At 37.0% G+C, this 20927-nt stretch overlaps 1 protein-coding gene across 1 annotated transcript in view; it reads left to right on the top strand.

Annotated features, from left to right (window-relative positions):
- The window catches only part of WDR27 (WD repeat domain 27), a 79828-nt gene that overhangs the window by 28283 nt on the left and 30618 nt on the right, over positions 1-20927 (top strand). Inside the window, exons 21-22 of the mRNA XM_088143220.1 lie at positions 6764-6861; positions 12948-13050. Of these exons, the coding sequence (XP_087999346.1) occupies positions 6764-6861; positions 12948-13050 (201 nt within the window). The remainder of the gene's footprint in view (positions 1-6763; positions 6862-12947; positions 13051-20927) is intronic.

Below are 20927 nucleotides of genomic sequence, written 5' to 3'. Positions count from 1 at the left end.
GTCATGTGAAGGGAAGTAAGTCTAAATAATACTTTTCAATACTCCCTTCCTATGTGCTAATTTATTCCATGTTAGTACTATGCATGTTTAGAACAGTATGACATTGTAGATAAAGTATGATTTGGCAGGATGCATGATAGAACCACTAGTTTCCTGTGGTAAAACTTTATTAGGGGACATTTATTTTCATAGATTAGAACTGATTGTTCTTCCTAAGTTTTCCATCTCATGAGTAATGTTTTAAAGATATATTTAGCGTCCTGCAGAATTTTATGTTTAGTAAATATATGCTTCCTTTTCTCATACTACATAAAAGTTGTTCAACAAGTAGCTGTTTGTTTCTGTCACATTGGAGAGGAGAGATATAATTGCTGTTAGATCTTCCAAAATTACATAAATAACATACTAAGGAGTAGAGGAAGTATAATATGAAGTAGCCATAAAGTTTGCTTCATGTATTACTTACTTTATTTGTTAGATTCTTATCACACCTTTCCTCCTCTGTGAAGCAGGTAAGACTAAAAGATAGTAACTGGTCAAAAGTGACTTCTATGGCTAAAGTTGGAAACCTAAGTCTCTCAGCACCTAAGCAAACACTTTAAACACTATTCCACACTGTTTACTGCCCTGACAGGTTTCCTGCTGTCAGTAAACTGTAAAAGATACACACATATTCTTTAGGCTTGATGATTATAGTGTCGGAAGTTTATATATAGTCAGGTCCAGAAATATTGGGACATCGACACAATTCTAACATCTTTGGCTCTATACACCACCACAATGGATTTGGAATGAAACAAACACAATGTGCCTTAACTGCAGACTGTCAGCTTTAATTTGAGGGTATGTACATCCAACTCAGGTTAACGGTGTAGGAATTACAACAGTTTGCATATGTGCCTCCCACTTGTTAAGGGACCAAAAGTAATGGGACAGAATAATAATCATAAATCAAACTTTCCCTTTTTAATACTTGGTTGCAAATCCGTTGCAGTCAATCACAGCCTGAAGTCTGGAATGCATAGACATCACCAGACACTGGGTTTCATCCCTGGTGATGCTCTGCCAGGCCTCTACTGCAACTGTCTTCAGTTCCTGCTTGTTCTTGGGGCATTTTCCCTTCAGTTTTGTCTTCAGCAAGTGAAATGCATGCTCAATGGGATTCAGGTCAGGTGATTGACTTGGCCATTGCATAACATTCCACTTCTGTCCCTTCAAAAACTCTTTGGTTGCTTTTGCAGTATGCTTTGGGTCATTGTCCATCTGTACTGTGAAGTGCCGTCCAATGAGTTCTGCAGCATTTGGCTGAATGTGAGCAGATAATATTGCCCGAAACACTGCAGAATTCATCCTGCTGCTTTTGTCAGCAGTCACATCATCAATAATTGGCAGCCATACATGCCCACACCATGACACTACCACCACCATGCTTCACTGATGAGGTGGTATGCTTAGGATCATGAGCAGTTCCGTTCCTTCTCCATACTCTTCTCTTCCCATCACTCTGGTACAAGTTGATCTTGGTCTCATCTGTCCATAGGATGTTGTTCCAGAACTGTGAAGGCTTTTTTAGATGTCGTTTGGTAAACTCTAATCTGGCCTTCCTGTTTTTGAGGCTCACCAATGGTTTACATCTTGTGGTGAACCCTCTGTATTCACTCTGGTGAAGTCTTCTTTCGATTGTTGACTTTGACACACATACACCTACCTCCTGGAGAGTGTTCTTGATCTGGCCAACTGTTGTGAAGGGTGTTTTCTTCACCAGGGAACAAATTCTTTGGTCATCCACCACAGTTGTTTTCTGTTGTCTCCTGGGTCTTTTGGTGTTGCTGAGCTCACCGGTGCGTTCCTTCTTTTTGAGAATGTTCCAAACAGTTGTTTTGGCCACACCTAATGTTCCTGCTATCTCTCTGATGGGTTTGTTTTGTTTCTTCAGCCTAATGATGGCTTGCTTCACTGATAGTGACAGCTCTTTGGATCTCATCTTGAGAGTTGACAGCAACAGATTCCAAATGCAAATAGCACACTTGAAATGAACTCTGGGCCTTTTATCTGCACATTGTAATTGGGGTACTGAGGGAATATCACACACCTGGCCATGGAACAGCTGAGAAGCCAATTGTCCCATTACTTTTGGTCCCTTACCAAGTGGGAGGCACATATGCAAACTGTTGTAATTCCTACACCGTTCACCTGAGTTGGATGTACATACCCTCAAATTAAAGCTGACAGTCTGCAGTTAAGGCACATTGTGTTTGTTTCATTCCAAACCATTGGTGGTGTATAGAGCCAAAGTTGTTAGAATTGTGTTGATGTCCCAATATTTCTGGATCTGACTGTATCTATATTAACACTGTACACATTTATGGAGTAGTACCAGGATAACTATGATTAATACTTAAATAGTGAAACAGTGTTGAGTTTCAGTAGGTACATGATTAAATCAACATTGGAACAACCTGGGGGTCATTGGCATTTATGCCTTTAAAATCTTAATTATTGTTGCAGGGTCCTGGGGATCACTGGGATGTAAAGAAACTTAAAATGGTTTTCATGAGATAACATCAAGTCATGATTTGTAATTCCATAATATAAGCCTGAAATTATGTCCTAATCTGGCAGTTTACAAACTAGGTTACAAGAGATTGCTAACAAAAGCTTGGAAAATAAGTACTTACAACCACTGATACTGCTCCCATTCAAAAAATTTTATACTCCAGAAATGTATTAAGTACTTTTGAAGCAGAGTGATAAATAAATGGAAAACAAAATCAAGTAAACAGTTCTAAAGCATGATTATGTCTTTTGTAGAGCAGAAGTTCAGCCATAATGTGACTTCTTAAATATATTAGCAAAACATATGGTTTGATATGTTGTCTAAATTAGCCTTTGATTGTTGAGAGGCTAGATTGCATGTTCCTGCAAGTACCTTTTCCCAGTATGATCTAATAAAATAGCTGTCTAATCCTTATCTGATACAGTCCAAGCAACATCCTTTACTAATTCAAAAATCTAGTATGGTTCACTTTAGCTGGTTTGCTAGAATTCTTGAGAGCTTCACCTGTAGAGAACATGCTGGTCTGCTATCTGATACTGGTAATGTATCAGTGCTCCAAAATCTACAGTGCCCTCTTGTGTTACAAAGTCTTAAACTATATGGATATTGTCACTTTAGACACTACCCTTTTCCTTATTATTCATCTCAGTCTTTAAAATTAGCTGAGCATATCTTTCCTGTACTATCTTTGCTCCAGGTTTTGTCAGTGGCTGTTCTACAACTGATCAAATTGTATATTTTTCCTTTAGGATTTTAATTTTAAGGTGATTATTGGGATAGACATTATTCTATGCATTTTTTCCCACAGTATTTCATATCTTCATTGTCACAGCACCACTATTTTGGTCTTCTTTTTGTAAACTATAGTACTCTGCAAACAAGAGGATTAATTTACTTAATTTCATTTCTGAAATGGAAATAAATACATGGTGCTGGCTCAAATGATTCAGTTCACAGAAACCCTCATATCAGAAGGAGCTTGAATAGGAAATAACATACCAGTAGAAGAGAATATATGTAGCTCAGGTTGAACTGTGGAGTCCTCGGGGTTCTCTGAGCTTGCTTGTTTTCTTGCAGATGTTTCATTACCCATCAAGGTAACATCTTCAGTGCTAGGACTGATGATGTTACCTAGATGGGTAACAAAACATCTGCAAGAAATGTCTGCAAGAAAACGAAACATCTGCAAGGAAACAACCAAGCTCAGGGAACCCCAAGGACTCCACAGGAAATAAATGATATGGATTAACTGTCCTTGTCTCAGTAAACTGTATGATGTGTGAGGTTCTGATTTAAGTGTTTTAGAAAGTGGAACAGACTGCTCCATTAACATTTTTTTTAAAAAAAGCCTCTTACTATTGGTCTTACAACTGTTATAAGACCATATAAGTATATATAACTATTGGCATGGTTATGAGCATGAACTATAAGCATCAACCAAACCTTGAACTAGAAATCATAGGGATGAAATTTTGTATTGGGTTGCTTATCAACCAAATCTTTTAATCATAGGCTAAAGATATTATCTAACATTCTGAGTTGCTTTGGCAGTGTGTGCCAATAGTTTAAGGAATACAGACACATTGAGATATTATCCGACTTACCCCTACTATGCTGTTAAGCTCATTAGTTAGGCTACAGACAGCCATCCCTCCTGAATGCCTTTTCTGTTGTGGCATTAACACAGTTCCTTAGAATGACTTTAGCATAGGGATTTTTTTTTTATGTTGTTTTATGAGACCAGTCTGTTACAACACTTAACTGTACTAAACTCTATTAGTATTATTTGTTATATATTGTCCCTTTGTTCTTTTTTCCCCCCCATCAGCAAAATGACTTCAAGTTAGTTAAGCAGAGCTCACTTTGAAATTTGTGGACATACATCCACATGGGGAATGAAATTGGACTTTTTAAAATGAAAAATGGAAGGTTACAATCATCAATCAACCTTTTCAACTTATATTCAAGCTTTACAGTGAAATCTGGTGTAAAACACCATGGCTACATTCAGCAAATACTTTAGAAGAAAAGGCTTTGGGAAGGGATGCTGTTAGAGGTGGAAAATGAAGGTGGAATCAACCAGATGCACATACTATTGTATAAGAGGTCTAATTGGAATAGTATTATTTATATAATATACATTCTTATATAAGCATATCAAATTGTTAGCCTTAAAAATTGTTAATCTTGTATGCAATATGCTGTTTTTTCTGTTATGTTACTGCCACATAATATCCAAAAATATTTTGTTCTTAAAACAATGGTTGTAATCCAGCTACAGGTAGAATGCATTCTTAAGCCTCATAATGTGGACTTTGTGTCCTTTATACTTACTGGAAGATTATTTATTATACAATTAGTTAAGTTTTTTCCTATGGTATACTGCTGTCATTTCAAGCTCAATTTCAAGCCCCACACAGCTGGCCAGACCAAGGAAGCAAGAAATACACAGATTTCAGGAAGGTATTTTTAATATTTATCTTTGGTAAATACAGAAAGTTGGAAACTCTAAGTGATATTTCCCAGCCTCATTTATAGTGAGTTAATTAAAATGGAGTCTCTTTGAATATGACACTTTTACCCAGATTTTTCCCCACTAGGGCTGTGTTGCCATCTGAGATAAATTGTCAACTGGCCTGTCTGTTGCCTTCTCTTTGTTTCTTTTCCCAGCCTCCTTGTAATCTCTCACACCCAGTAAGGTTTATTATTCTAGTATGAATATTTAGTGTTTGGTATTAAATTCAGTGGTAGTGGAAGATTTAGGACTTCATCCTGTTTTAAGAGCACATATTCTACTTACATAATGGCACTTCACATCTCTCTTCTTGTGCCATTCCCCATGTGTGTCCCAAATCATCACTGAAGGGTCCTGTAATCTTCTGAAGCAGATTATGGTATGGGATTGAATAATCTGTTCTTCTGGCAGAATAGTAGCAGAATAATGCCAATGGATTGCTGTTTAATAAAAATAAGAAATATGCTTTCTTTAGATTCACTTTACATTTGGAGTTGAGTGAAATGCTACCCTTATAAACCTCTAGTGAGATTCTGTTCAGGATGCCAGAACCTGCAGAACGAACAACCACATAGATTCCTGTGCCTGGCAATTTGGCTAATAAAGTTAATGAGAGATCCTATTGTCCACTGGGCTACATATTGACCTCAGTCAGAGCTTGGATGGGAGACAATGACATTTTTAATAGTATCCAGCAAGTCTGAGTAGGATTATAAATCCAGTGTTCCCATTTCTAAACCCAGCATTAGCCACAAGGATACCCTGTGCGTATAATAAAATACTGTAATAAATAAACTTTTAAAACTATGTTTCTTGGATGCTTTTTGATCATCCCCAGACCTCAAAATGTTCCAAATTCTTTTGAATGCAAGTGATTATTGGCAATTTATCTCAGACCTCCTGCTGTAATTGTATTGTTTAAAACACATTTCATGTTGACCTCATTTTAACAAGGGATTGGCAAGCTTCGTAGATGCCATGTGCCCTTACATGATCTCACATGATGGCGCAGAAACTTGTACACTTTTTTAAAAAAGGGGAACTGAAATCTTAGGAGATCATTAAATCTCTTAAGATTTCAGTGACCTTCCCTTTCATGATTTCAAGCAAAAAAGTGAAGTCTTGAGATGTTAAGCAAATGCGAAAATCTGTTGACAAATTTGGCATTCTCATACAAGATTTTGTGAGATTTCATAGAATCATAGAATTGGAAATGACCGTTTAAGTCATCAAGTTCAACCCCCTGCTCCAACCAAAGGTACACTTGGGATGTGGGTTTATCCTCTTTACTTAATGCCTCTTTACTGTTATACAGTATTTCATTTATAAACATATAAAAATTTATGTTTGAATGTTTTAATTGCCTAATTTCATCGAGCTGGAACCAATTACTCTATTTTCTATAGAAATATCACTTTGGATAGTGCGAATTCAAATAATGCAATCATTTTGTGGGATTCATTAACTGCACTAATTGAGACCTACCTGTAACGTAATAGATGTATGTTCTTGCTCTTAGTATATATTTAAATAATTTGTTATGTCTGACAAGAAGCAAATATAGACAAGTTGACATGCCAGTGAACAATCCAGGCATTATTACATGTTCTGTGCAGTTTCAACAGTGGAAATGTTTTCTAAAACATATAGGCTGCTGTAATTTTAAACTAATGTTTGTTTTTTTCTTGTAGGGATCATCGTTCAGTTGTCAACAACATGAAGCTTACAATCTTTTTTTAACGACAGCCATTGGTGATGGCATCAAACTTTGGGATCTGAGAACACTGAGGTAACAGCCATTTTGCTGTTTGTCATATTTCTTTTTGGTAATTCTTGATTATACTTCACAGGTGCTTTTTAATCTTTTTTTCTGACAAAAGTTCACAATGACTTCTCTGAAAAACCTGATATCTGAAAGTTAGGAAACCTCTGCATGATCTCTCTTAAAGGTTGAAGCTTGGTTAATCCATTTTTGAAACAGCTACTTAGAACTTGTCAGAGATAAGGCAACATATAATATTTCTGGGTAAATAAGTGTTTATTTAATTTATTACCAGACATAAGTCCTCTAATTGTTTCTGATAGATATAACTAAAATTATAACATAAATTAGTCTGTTATAATTTAGACAGTACAGAATTGCAAAATGATTGTGGGATCAAATAAAGGTCAAAATCTTTACTCTGTGGCATTTTGTCTTCCTCAAATGCTGTTGCTACTTTGGAAAGACAGCTTACGGAATACAGCACACAATCAACAAATAAAGATTGTGGGATTATTTAGGCACATGATGAAAAATAGCCAGTCTACATTTGTTCTTGCATGAGACTAAGGTGGGAAAAAACCATGGAGAAAATTGTATACGTTCTATAGCTTTAAATACATTCTCACCAATAAAATCTAAATATTGCTGTATTAAAACGTAATTTAGCCATGTAATGAAATGCCAGTGACTGAAAAAAAACTATCATCAAAGCTTGGGAAAAGACAAATATAAAAGGAAGAAATAGCATCAGGAGGAGAGGCTGGAGTGCATGGGTATGTGCCCCATAAGTCAGGCAAGTGTAAGTACAGAGAAAAAACGAATGCATCCTAATTGGCAGAATTCCATGATCACTTCTGCTTAAGGATTAGCAATTTACTGCATATATTTTTGCATTGTATCTGATGAAGTAAATTGTAATCTACAAAAACATATGTGTGACACATTTCTTCCTCTTTAAGACCTCACGTTTTTGTTGATTATACCTGAATATGCAAGTTTGTGTTATTTATGGTATAACTATAACTATAAATTGATTCTTGACTCTAGTCTTTGTTGTAATGAATGACATGGTCTTATATCACCCCCCCCAAATTTAAGTGACATCTTTTAAAAAAATTGCAGTGAACTTAACAAATTGGAATGCACCTTTTTATCCTTAAAAAGTGTTCAGTTGTCTGAACTGAAAAACATTTCATATATAGGGTTACAAACTACAGAAGCAGTACAGGAAAGCACACATGGGAGATCTCTGTAAATCATTAAAATACAGAGAATGTCTAACTCAAATGTTTTGGAAAAAGATTGGTCTGGAAGAAGTTGGAGGCAACTTTGTTTTAAAAAAAACACAAACCTTACCTTTTTAATAGGAATTAGCACTTTTTTTTTCAAACAGTAATGGCTTATTACTCCTAGCAAATGTCTAAATATAGTAAAATGAGATATTTGGGATAAAATATTAACTGTTTTATATCCTTGTGTTTTTCCTATCAATTGGTTTAACTACTATTCATGAATAGTAAAAAGTTAAATTTTTTAAACAGGTTACTTATTTGCTGTCTCCTTTTAAAACATTAATTTAAGAATAGAGGGGGAATGGTAAAATAGTTAAAAATAAAATCTGGATAAGTAGTTTATCTATATTGTAATGCTGAATTATGTAGTATAGTATGCTATACTGCTGGTTACTTCTGGAGTCTTTAATTTTTCCCTCCTCCTTTTTCTCCCCTCCTCTTCTATTTAAATTCCATCTAATTTGCATTGCCTCTCCCAGTGCTGTTGACTGGTTTGATATAACATCATGGTGGGGTATTATGATCTCAGCTGCAGTTGACTTTGTGGGGCTGCATGGTCTTGTCCATTTTGTCTCTTAATGCTAAGTCTATTAGGAAAAGTTAGTTAGAAACATTAAAATCTGAATTCCAAATTATGTAGACATTCTTTATTTTATATATATATATATATATATATATATGTATATATATATATATATATACACACACACATTTTTTTTTTAAACTGGCACCTCCTCCATTTATGGCAGGATACCATAGTCCTCTGGATCAAAAGTTCTAATAGTGAAACTGTAGAACTGTTTCAAAATATTTTATCAGAGGCAACAGCAGTTGCTTAGGTGTATAAATTAGGAAGCTTTTATGTAAAAAAGAGAAAGAATGTAAAAACCATTGGATCACATCAAAATCCTAACTACACATTTGTTTGGCTGACCAGATCCTCCCAGAAATGAGAAGCCCACAGGTTGTGGTAGTTCTCTCCTCTTTTTCCCAACCATGGGTTTTCAAATGTATGCTCCCTTAGATCCTCATGCCTAGTTTCATATCTGCACTAAAAATACAATTTTCTTACAAATTACCAGAAATTTATTTATTTATTTATTTATTTATTTATTTATTTATTTCATTTTTCAACCGCCCATCTCCCCCCAATGTGGGAACTCTGGGCGATTCACAACAAACATTAAAACATATAATATATAAATACATAAAACCTTAATTAAAAACATTACTAAAGAGGAGGAGAGTCCAAGAGGATGAAAAATCTGAGGCTGAAGGCAGAAGGCCTCTATGGGGCTAGCCATCCCCATGCTTGAGGTATTCCCACCCCAGACCAGGTGGCAGAACCAGGTCTTCAAAGCCTTACAGAAGGCCAGGAGTGTGGGGGTAATAGTCTACAGTGTCAATAATCATTTTTGATAAGCCAGTGTCAGTTACAGGTAGTCTTCATTTAGCAACTGTTCACAATTGCGACGGTGATGAAAAAGTAACTTTACAATCAATCCTCACATTTACGACCTTCACAGGTCTGTAAAGCAAAGGAAAGCTGAAGTAAGATCATAAGCACAGTCACAGTTTCACTCAGCAACCACTTTGCTTAACGACCAAGTTGCCAGTCCCAATTGTGTTTGCTAAATGAGGAGTACCTGTACAGTACAATCAAGCTTGTGGACTGAGCAGAGCAATGAGACACCAGTCCTTGAAGTGAGGATTCAGAAGGTCGTGCTGGGAGAAACATAGTCAGGATAAGACAGAGGTGCTCCAAGCTGTGCTGGATGGGGTAATTTTATTTGTGAAAACTCAGAGTCTGGGGGTTCTCTTGGATTTACTGATGAACCTGGCTACCTAGGTTTTTGTGGTGTCCAGAAATGTGTTGGCACAGTTAAGGGTCGTGAGCAATTCTACACATTCCTAGAGATGTCAGATTTGGCTGTATTGACACATGCCTTGGTAGTGGCTTTTGAACTACCATAACACATTCTGAGAAAAAGCTCAGAAACAGAAAAGAGCTAGTCCAAAATGCTGCAACCAGACTGATGTCTAGAACTGGTTAAAAGGAATATGCAACTCCCTTCTTAAAACCCTTCCACTGCTGGCAGTCTGTTCCTGGACCCATGACAAAGTGCTGATTATGACCTATAGAGTTATATATGACTTGGACCCAGGTTATTTGAAAGATCTTATTCTCCCTTATGAGCCAATTCAGACTTTTAAAATTGCAGAAGTAGTCATTCTCTCTGTATTGCCACAGTTGGGGGTACCTTCTGCTGCTAGTGGAATTACTTCTAGGTTCATATTTTACAAATGTAATCTTTCTGTAATGAGTCACTGAGATTGCTATTCTTTGGTGGAATGAAGGATTACAAATACAATAAATAAATGGTAATCATTTTTTCAGAAGCATAATTTTAGTAGAGAAAAATCAGGTGGGTCATTAAATAGTTTAAACAAATTAGTGAAATGCCATTTGTCATGTATTTGTACACTTATATTTGTGTGATTTGTAATGTGAAGAGCATAGAGAAATTGGCAATTTGGTTTGCTTTAGACTTTCCAGATATTCGTTGTGGCATTTCCTGCCTATTTCCTGCTTATAGACTGCATGCGAGGAACATTACTCTACATGCCAGTTGCCCCAGCCTTTCTTGTAGCACCTACAAGTTATGTGATAAGGATTTAATTACATAGAATACCACCAGTTAGCTGATTTCTTTGAAACATTTGAAAATATTTTTCCTTTCAGCAGTATGTGGCATTTGAATTATTGATTGTTTCTATGGCCGTATGGTAAATTGTGGGGAAGGGAGTAGATACATATTCTACATGATCTGTGAACATCTTGATCCATGTTTATCCTTAGAGATATATGATGGATTTCATGATTGTATATTATGAGAATTATTAGCCTGGATTTCATAATTGTGTATTATAGTATTATGCTTCCAGTGTAAAAAAGCTGATGTATAAACCTATTAATTTGTTTTCCAGCCAAATTTTAAAGCAGTTTAGATTGTCAATATTTAAACTTTTTCTAACAAATAAGATCTACAAGCCTTGGAACTTATTTTATGCCTTTGGAACAGACTAAATGAGTTTCTATTTCCATAAACCAGGGGCCACCATCCTTATACATAAATCAGAGAATTCCAAGAGTTAACCAATTAGCTGTTACTACAGTGTAACAAATTCTCATCAATTAATCAGAGAGACAAAAGTTAAATCCAAATATATATGTGTGTGCTTTTGAAAGCAGCGTGAAGTTCCAGCTCTCCAAAATGCAATAGCTCAAATACTGACTGGTGCTAGATATCAGGCAAAAATTACCCTGATATTCAAAGCACTGGCTTTCCAGTTAGTTTCTGGGTGCAGTTTAAGTTGCAAGGTTTTTTAAAATTATGTTTAAAGAACTATATATATAATGAATACCTCTCTATTTCCCCTGCTTGAATATGGGAGTGAAGTTTTGCTTAGAGTTTCATCACATTCAGACACAAAACAAAGAGGATATGGGACTCAGTTATGGAATGCCCTCTCTGTTTAGTAGTAGGAATATTTGTTTCTTTTATTTTATCCAGATGATTTATTGGATATGTTCTGCAGCACTGAACTCTCAATAATGCCCATTGCAAAGCCGCATACAATTTCCTTTGAGATAAATATTATCTAGTAATTGCTTGCTGAAACAGATGGCGACATGTCACCAACCTTGGCTACTCTCAAAAAAACTAAGCAGGGTTGAACCTGATTAGTACTTGGATGGGCAACCACTAGAAAATCCCAGGACTATAGGGTAGACTGGAAGGTCTTAGAAAAAGGCAATGGCAAATGGCTTCCGTATTATTGCCAAGAAAACTGGAGTCAAGCTGCACTCAAGGATGTTTTTAACTTATTAATGCTTGCAATTAAAGAGAGTTTTCTAAATAACTATTTAGCCATATTATGCCATTGCCTGTTAATTAATATTTCTTAAATTTATCTGATGAGAACATCATGTAGAACGGTGTTGAAAAGTTACTGAACCTGGATAAGAAACTGAAAATGATATTGGAAAATAAACTGAGGAGTATTCAACGAAAGATATCAAATCCTTACAACCCATTTTTCAAGTTTGAGGAAGTAAAATCATAGACCTTCATGTCAATTGTCCATTTTCAGCTAAAATAGGAACATTTCCCTTACTCTAATTTTTTGTTGTTGTTGAATGCTTGCTCATGTATCTAAATAACAAATTTGATACATAAATAAATAAAAATAAAAAATAAGCATACATATGTTCTATCATACATCACCATAGTCTCATAATGTAAGACCCTTCTTACATTTATGTAGTAAAAACTTAAATATAAAAATTTTACTAGGATTAAGTAAAATATAGTTTTTTTTAAATGAACACTACAAAATATATAGGAAACATAAGCTGACCTAAGTGGATTGGACTTCTTCTTTTCCCAACCACAACAGGTGTCATGCCCAGAGGAGAGCAAGTTGAACATACAGAAATAGTGGAATAGTCCTAATAAAGTAGAAAGTCAATTACAGTTCTGCATCTAGCTAACAGTGCAAGAGTCATAAATAAATCTGCACCAGATACTATTACATTGAGATACTTAACATGAATGCAACTTACTGACTTCATTGTGATACCTAAACTCTCTTTATTTTTTTCAGCAACTGGAGCACGTTATGGTATATCACTCTCTTTTGGATGTTGATTGTATGGTAGAGATAAATAGGATATGCACCCACTGAAAAGAATGAGTAAATTTAGAAGCAATTATTTTAAAATGTGTAGTACTTAAATTTATTTAACTTCTGCAGGTGTGAGCGCCGTTTCGAAGGTCATAGTTGCCGCTGTCATCCATGTGGAATCAGTGTTTCTCCTTGTGGCCAATTCATTGCTTGTGGATCTGAAGATAAATGCGTATGTATAGTAGCTTAATTCTGACAATATATGGTATTCCAGTTGCCAAAAGTGCTGTATTATGCACCTTTCTGGCAATAACCTGCAGGAAAAAGTGAGGTCCAACTTGTAGATTCTTGCAATGGTGAGGGAGATGCATGTACTATAGCTGCATATTGCCTTGACAGTCTAAGGCTGAGATTTCGGTACCAGCATTCCTTCTCTTCTAATTAGATAATAGCATGGGAAGTAACAAAGAGCCAGGTTTTTTTTCCCCCTCTTTCCATCTTTGGTAGATCTTCGCACCCAGCCTAACCCTAAAATGTTTTTAAGAACTGTATTTTTTATTTTGCGCAGAAAAAAAAAACTCTAGTCATATCAGGACTGAGAGGGGAACAGCTGTAATATGTATGAGGCATCTCAGTGTAATGCGGCTGAAAGGAAATTAAATGGCACATATTGCCAGACTGAAAAGACATATGAACTATCTGAGAAATATACAGAAAGTCATAGAAGTGGAGGTACTTGGAATATACCCACTACACTATCTGACAAGAGCAGGATCTATCTACCTCTGCAGATAAAGTAATTTTAAACAGATTTTTTTCAATTAAAATGTTACTGCGTCTTATAAAGGCATTATATAAACACATAATGACAAATATATACACTATAACAATATTAGAGGAAATACTGTAGGCAGAAAAGGAAAAACCTAAGCAAAACTAATTGAAGAAAGGAAAGTACAGAAAAAGATAAATAAAGATAGAAAATGGAGATAAAAAACTAAATACAAAAGGAAAGCAAACAAAAAGCATAACTAAAATTAATCCAAGGTTTTGAGGTTTCACTACTTTCTTGAATATAAAAATCTTAATTACATATTTGTACAAATCTTTGCAATCCAAGTTTTAAATATTGAGTTAAATCTAGACTGTATGGATTATCCAACCTTGTCTTTTTGCTGAAATAAAGCTAATTCAAAAGCTAAGAGTTGACAAATTTGATATAGCCACATTTACAATATGGTGTACAAACATCTTTCTAGGAGTATATAATTATCTTATTCACAACAGTTTGGGCATGGCTTGTTCAAAGTTCCTTATAAATTGAAATTCTAAACTTGTGGAATATTGTCTAACAACACATTGACAACTTTGAACTTTAAACTTCCTTTAAGGACCATGGTAATACTATCTAACAAATAAGTCGCTACCTGCAGACAATAGAGTGCCTCAAAATTTATTATATCTTCAACATAAAAATGGTAACTATTAGCCTTTTTAAAAGATCCAACGAAAAGTCCAATAAACCTGAAAAAGTATTTTTGCAGTTTTTAAATAGTATAAAATATACTTAACATTTCTTAAAACCTGGAGCCATTGATTTTGCAGAGTAGAATATTCCAATTCTTTATTCCATATTTGTTGTGTATAATTGAAATTGGTTTTGTAAGGTTACTAAAACGTTCATGATAGTAAATTGCTGGTTTGGTGTCTATAAAGCTTTCTTCAATACACCCGGTATTTCCCAGGTTCTGGAAGCCGCGAGTACCTGTAGCGAGTAAGAAAGATAACCTTGACAGAAATATGCAAGAACTGTTGCCTAAGCAAAAGGGGCTGAAACATTTTTTAAGTCCTGAGAAACGAGATAACATTTGGAAGCACCTCAAGCAGACACCTTTTGATTCACTGGAGTATAAGAAGGAGGAGATACAGCATAATCAGATCCACAAGATTCTGTTATTAATGCCAATCCCAGTAAAAGTAATTCTTGTCTTCCCATGGAATTGATTTCCTGGACTGATCTACCCAGTGGGGCTGACAGCATCAGACCCAAACCATGAAACTAACAAGTATTTTAACTGTTTATATTGCCATTTAGTTACATCAAGTAAGTTATTTTCGTTTTGCAGTGCTTCAGAGTTTTTAAAGGTATCATTATGTATTTATCTGACTGTTAGCACTAAACCAATTTTCATCCCAAATTCTCCAAAAAAGTTTTCCCAGCCATTTTTAAATGGGGATTACTTTGCAGTGTCAATTTGTTATGAGAGTTGGACTCAGATTTTAATGTTCTTCCCAATAGAATGAATTATTTTATTTGTACAGAAGTTACTTTATAACAAATTAAAATTACAGAGTAGTAAAATTAGAAACAATGAATAAGACAATAAAGAAAATAACAGTGAGTATACCAAGTTAAAAGAAATCAAAATGACAGCAAGCACAATAAGTACTTTCTTATGGCCCTAGTTATGGGTGGCAATATGAACCAATTTATCTCGATATTTGGCTATAGACCAGGCAAAACTGGTGAAGCCTTTTCTGTTTTTTCCTTTGGAAAGAAGACGGGACATTAGAAGACAGGACATTAGAAACATTCGTTTGTGTCCTCTTTTAAAAAAGGTTTCTCTTTTGGTTGAATAATTCATATAGTTCAAGGATCTTTTTCTTAAAATAAGGCTACATATTTTAATTAAAATACTTATTGGTCTATAAACATAATAATGTTATAGAAGTATCACAGGTGGCTTACATATAAAAAGTAAATAGATTGTGCTGACATATTTGTTGAAACATCTTAGGAATTATTGAAAATAATATGAAAATACTTGTTGAGTAAAAAAATGGCTGTTCCAAAAAATGGTGCACCCAGTACTTTTCTTTGCATGTGTTTTAAATGATATACTCCATTATTTTGAATGAATGCATTTAAAAAAAAAATTCCCCTCTCACCCCTATGGGTGGTATGTGTCTTCCTCAATCTCAGGTCCTCTACCAGAGGCCTGGGAGTTTGAGGGTTCTGCGCAGTATCTTAGCTGTTCCTAGCACTGCACTCCTCTGGACAGAGAGCTCTGATGTTGTTCCTGGGATCTGTTGGAGCCACTCTTCCAGCTTAGGAGTGCCCGTACCACCACTGGGACCACTTTGGGCTTTACTTTCCACATCCTCTCTATTTCCTCCTTCAGGCCCTGGTACTTCTCCAGCTTCTCATGCTCCTTCTTCCTGATGTTGCTGTCACTTGGCACTGCTACATCTATCACTACCACTGTCTTCTGGTCTGGTACATCGTGGTAGTAGACAAGTACCTGCCTGTCTGTCTGGATATGAAGTCCCACAGGATCTCACTCACCAGACCCTGCCCTTTCTGGCTGGTGTATAGTCTCTGGGTGTTGGACTTGGGGTGGAAACTTCTGTGCATTGCGAGGAGCTTCCAGGTCTTCACATTGGCAGCCTCCATGTCTTCCTTTGGCCAGCTCACTATACCGGCAGGATATCTGATGACTGGCAGGGCGTACATGTTGATGCCATGGATCTTGTTCTTCCCATTGAGCTGGCTCTTCAGGACCTGTCTTATCCTTTGGTGGTACTTGGATATTGCTGTCTTCCTTGCCTCCTCCTCATGGTTCCCATGTGACTGGGACACCAAGGTATTTATAGCTGGTCTCTATGTCTGCTGTGTGCCCCATTGTAGTTCCACTCCATCAGTCTTAACTACTTTCCCTCTCTTTACTATCATCCTGTCACACTTCTCCAGTCCGAGTGACTTCCCAATGTCCTCACTGTAGATCTGTCAGGTGGATCAGTGAGTCAATGTCTTGTTCACTCTTAGCATACAGCTTGATGTCATCCATGTAGAGGAGGTGGCTGATGGTGATTCCACTCTTGAACCTGTACCCATATCCAGTCTTTGTGATTATCTGGCTGAGGAGGTTTAAGCCTATGCAGAACAGCAGTGGGGACAGTGCATCACCTTGGTATATGCCACACTTGATGGCCACTTATGCGAGCTGTCTTGAGTTGACTTCCAGTGTTGTCTTCCACAGTCCCATTGAGTTCTTGAGGAAGGTCCTTAGTGTCCTGTTGACTTTGTATAGCGCCAGGCATTCAAAGATCTATGTGTGTGGCATTGAGTCATAGGCTTTCCTGTAGTCAATCCAGGCTGTGCTCAGATTGGTCTGTCTAGACCTTGAGTCTTGGCGACTGCTCTATCTATGAGTAACTGGTGTTTTGAGCTTCTGGTGTTGTTCCCAATGCCCTTCTGAGCTGTGCTCATGTACTGGCCCATATGGTCTTGTAGCTTGGCAGCTATGATGCCTGATAGAACTTTCCATGTTGTGAGGAGGCAGGTTATTGGCCAGTAGTTGGATGGCGCTGTTCCCTTGTGAGGGTCTTTCATGACCAGCACTGTCCTTCCTTGTGTTAGCCAGTCTGGGTGGGAGCCTGTTGCTAGCAGTTGGTTCATCTGTGCTGCTAGGCATTCATGCACTGCTGTTAGTTTCTTTAGGCAGCAGGTGTGGATCATGTCCAGGCCAGGTGCTGTCCAGCTTTTCATGTTCTTGACCCGCTGTTGGATGTCTGCTACTGTGATAGTGACTGGTTCCTGTTCTGGGAGATTGCTGTGGTCTGCTTTGAGGTCCTGCAGCCACTTTGCATTGGTGCTATGTGTCTTCTCTTTCTCCCATATATTCTTCCAGTACTGTTCAGTTTCCGCTGCTGGTGGCTCAGCTGTTACTCTGTGGTTGCACTGCAGTTGGGAGTACACTTTGGATGGTTCTTTGGAGAACAGGGCATTTATCTTCTTGGCCTCTGCTTCTCTAGTGTATCTCCTTAGCCTGGCAGCCAGTGCTGTGAGCCTTTGTTTAGCAGTCTCTAGGGCTTCAGATGGAGTCAGGCCCATATATTTTTTCAGTAGCCAAGTCTTATCCTTAATCTTCACACCCTTCTGTAGTTCCACCAGCTGACTGACTTCTCTCTGAGTTGCCTTGATCTTAGCCTCCAATCTCATTTTCCAGGGTGGGTATGTACTGCTGTTCTTCTTGATCACGTAGCCAAGCATTTCCAGGATTACAGCAGCTGTAGCGTATACCAATTCATTGGTTTCAATTATGGTGATAGTAGGGATTGTCTGGAGGGCTCTGTTGGCATCTTCTAGCATACTATCTGATGGTACTTCTCCACTGAGCCTTGGTAATCGGATTCGAGGGTTGACTGTAGCTAGTTTATCCATGATCTTATGCCTCATATCAGCTGCTGTGCTCTGTAATGGAGGGAGTGGCAGTGACATTCCAGCTTCAGGTGTTGGCTGCACATCCAGTTGTTCTTCCAGTCTGCTTGAGTCTGGGTTGTAATGTGGAGTTGGTCTATCTCAAGTTGTGAGAGCAGCTTCCTCTTCACTATGTTGAAGTTCTGGGTAACTAGTTTCTCAGTTAGTGTAGATGTAGGCCTTCTGTCTATCCATAGTTCCCTCATACGTTTCATATATCCCCTCTCATTAGGTCTGCTATTGTAGTAGCATTCCATCAATTCCAAATTCTCTTGCCTCGTCCATGTATGGTTTGTTCCAGTAGCCCACTTAACATCAGATTGTCCTGGTTCCCCAACATCTGGCATGGACCTTGTTAATCTGGGTGACGTCCGAGCCAGCATGACTTTCTTAGTTCGTGTCACTCTCATATTTGAGGTAGGCAGGTGAAGCGTTAGGGGGTCTTTGCTCAAGGACGCCTACTGGTAAGGTAGGTACCAGCCGGGATTTGAACCCCGGTCTCCTGGATCAAAGGCGGTGTTCTAATCACTACACTATCCAGCTGCTATATGCACATACACACACACACACACACACACACACACACATATATATATAAAATGATAGAAATGTATGTGTAATACGAAGCAAGAATAGGATCATAGGGTTTGAAGGGACCTTGGAGGTTATCTAAACCAATCTCCTACCTGTGCAGGAATCCTCATAGTATCCAAGACAAATGGCTGTGCAATTCTTTCTTGAAAAACTCCAGTGATGGATTGCCCAAGACTTCAGGAGGTAGGCTATTCCAGTTCTTCATTGTCCTTTTTATATTTGTTGTGACCAGAACTGGACATAGTATTTCAGGTGCAGTCTGGCCAGTGCAAAAAACTAGTGCTATCGCTCCCTGTGATCTTGACACTGTACTTCTCTTGATGCAGCCCCAAACTGCACTGGTTCTTTTGGCAGCTGCAAGCTCATGTTTAATCTGTAGTCGCCAAGATTTTTCTCACAAGTACCATTGCTGAGCCAGGTACCATCTAACTTACACCAGGGCATCTGCTTTTTCCTGCTTATATGCAGTACCTTACATTTCTTACCACTGAACAACATTTTGTTGGGTAGGGCCCAATGTTCAAGACTGTCAAGTTCCTTTTGAATCAGGTGCCTATCTTTTGGGATGTTAGCAATCCCACCCAGCTTTGTGTCATCTGCAGTTTTTATGAACATCTCTTCTATTCCTTTGTCTAAATAGTTTACGACGATATTAAAGAGAATGGGACCTAGGACCTAGGATACCACACTACATACCTTCCTCCATGTGGACTTAGAGCCATTAACTACCTCCCATTGACTATGGTTGTTCAGCCAACTGCAAATCCATCTGGTAGTGAGACTATTCATCCCACATTGGTCCAGTATATCAAGAAGGCTATGGTCTACTTTATCAAATACTTTACTAAAGTCTGTGTGCACTACATTTACAGCATGCCTTGGTCTACCAATTTAGTACATTGTCAAAGAAAGCAGTAAGATTTGCCTTGTGTGATCTGTTTTTAACAAATCCATGCTGGCTTCTAGTAATCACCTTGTTAGTTTTTAAGTGCTCTCAAACCCACTGGTTCATTATTTTTTTCTAGGTATTTTCCTAGGTATTAATGTTAAGCTGATTGGTCTGTAGTTTCCTGGGTCCACTTTTTTCCTTTTTAAAAGAGAAATGACCTTGCTTATTAGTCAGGCTCTGGGAAAAGCATCAGAAGTGAAATAAAAATTATTTGAAAACTTGCTACTTCTGCTCTGATTATGAATAGATATAAGACTTTAGAGGAAATAGTAGGAAGCTGAAAATGTCAGGCAGAAGCTTCTATCTTCTTATGCACAAAAGGTGTCTCAGTAGGTTAATAAACGATATTTCTGGATTTTCATTTCCATATATAATTTTAAAGTTCCAGAAATGTGAAATCTTGGAATTTTTATGTGATTGCTACAGCACTTTTTTTTCTGAGACTGCGTTTTAGACTTCTGTCATATCTGATTATTTGGATAATCATAAGCTAGCTATTTCACTTTGTAATATTCTTTTTAGTGTTTAATCATATGAATCTGTAATTATAATTGGTAAATCCAGTTATGAACCTAGAGAATAATTAGGAAGAAAAGTGCTGAAGATGGTAGAAAATAAACTTTGAATGTTAGAGACATGAGACACTCAGTGAGGTAAGTCATTGAGGGTGGTGGATATAAGGTTTATAGCAAATTTTAACACTTTATCTTTGATATTCTTAAGATTATATTGCAAGCAAAATAGCCGCTGTGTACTGAACAAGCTGTATTTTGTGAAGAATAATGTATAGGTGATCTGAATTATATTTATTGATTTGATTTTGAGCCAACCCAATCAGCTGACATTTGTCAAGTTACAATGAGTAAGTTCCAAAAAAATGTCACAGTGCAATCAAATAATGAGAAATTAAAATCACAAAATCAAATTTAAAAGATACATTTTAAAAAGAATAAATAATTAACAAGAAGTAAATAACCAGATGGTCATGTTCAAACATCAAAGGTCCTCTTAACTCATTCTATTTTTAATAATTTCCTAAAATCTAATAAGGTAGGGGCTGCTCTGAAGACACAATATGGTCAAAGTTTATAAAATGTGCACATTTGAAATATGGAAAGTAGATTGTATTTTCCCCTTGGATAGCTATATTGTTGGTAACCATGATGGGGTAGAAGATGTTCCATGAGGCGTTGCTGGCCGTTAAATAGTTACCATCCCTCTGAGGTTTAAACTGAGAATGGAGAACGAATATGTGATGCAGTGGAGAGTGGCTCTTTTTTTAATCTCCTCACCAGGTTTTCTGGCA

Source organism: Python bivittatus, unplaced genomic scaffold (genome assembly GCF_059951505.1).
Source record: "Python bivittatus isolate LINGU-HERP-01145 unplaced genomic scaffold, Pbiv_v1 ctg000020_np1212, whole genome shotgun sequence".
Lineage (NCBI taxonomy): Eukaryota > Metazoa > Chordata > Lepidosauria > Squamata > Pythonidae > Python > Python bivittatus.
Note: the sequence above shows the minus strand (reverse complement) of the source record. Positions and strands in the feature narration are given on the sequence as shown.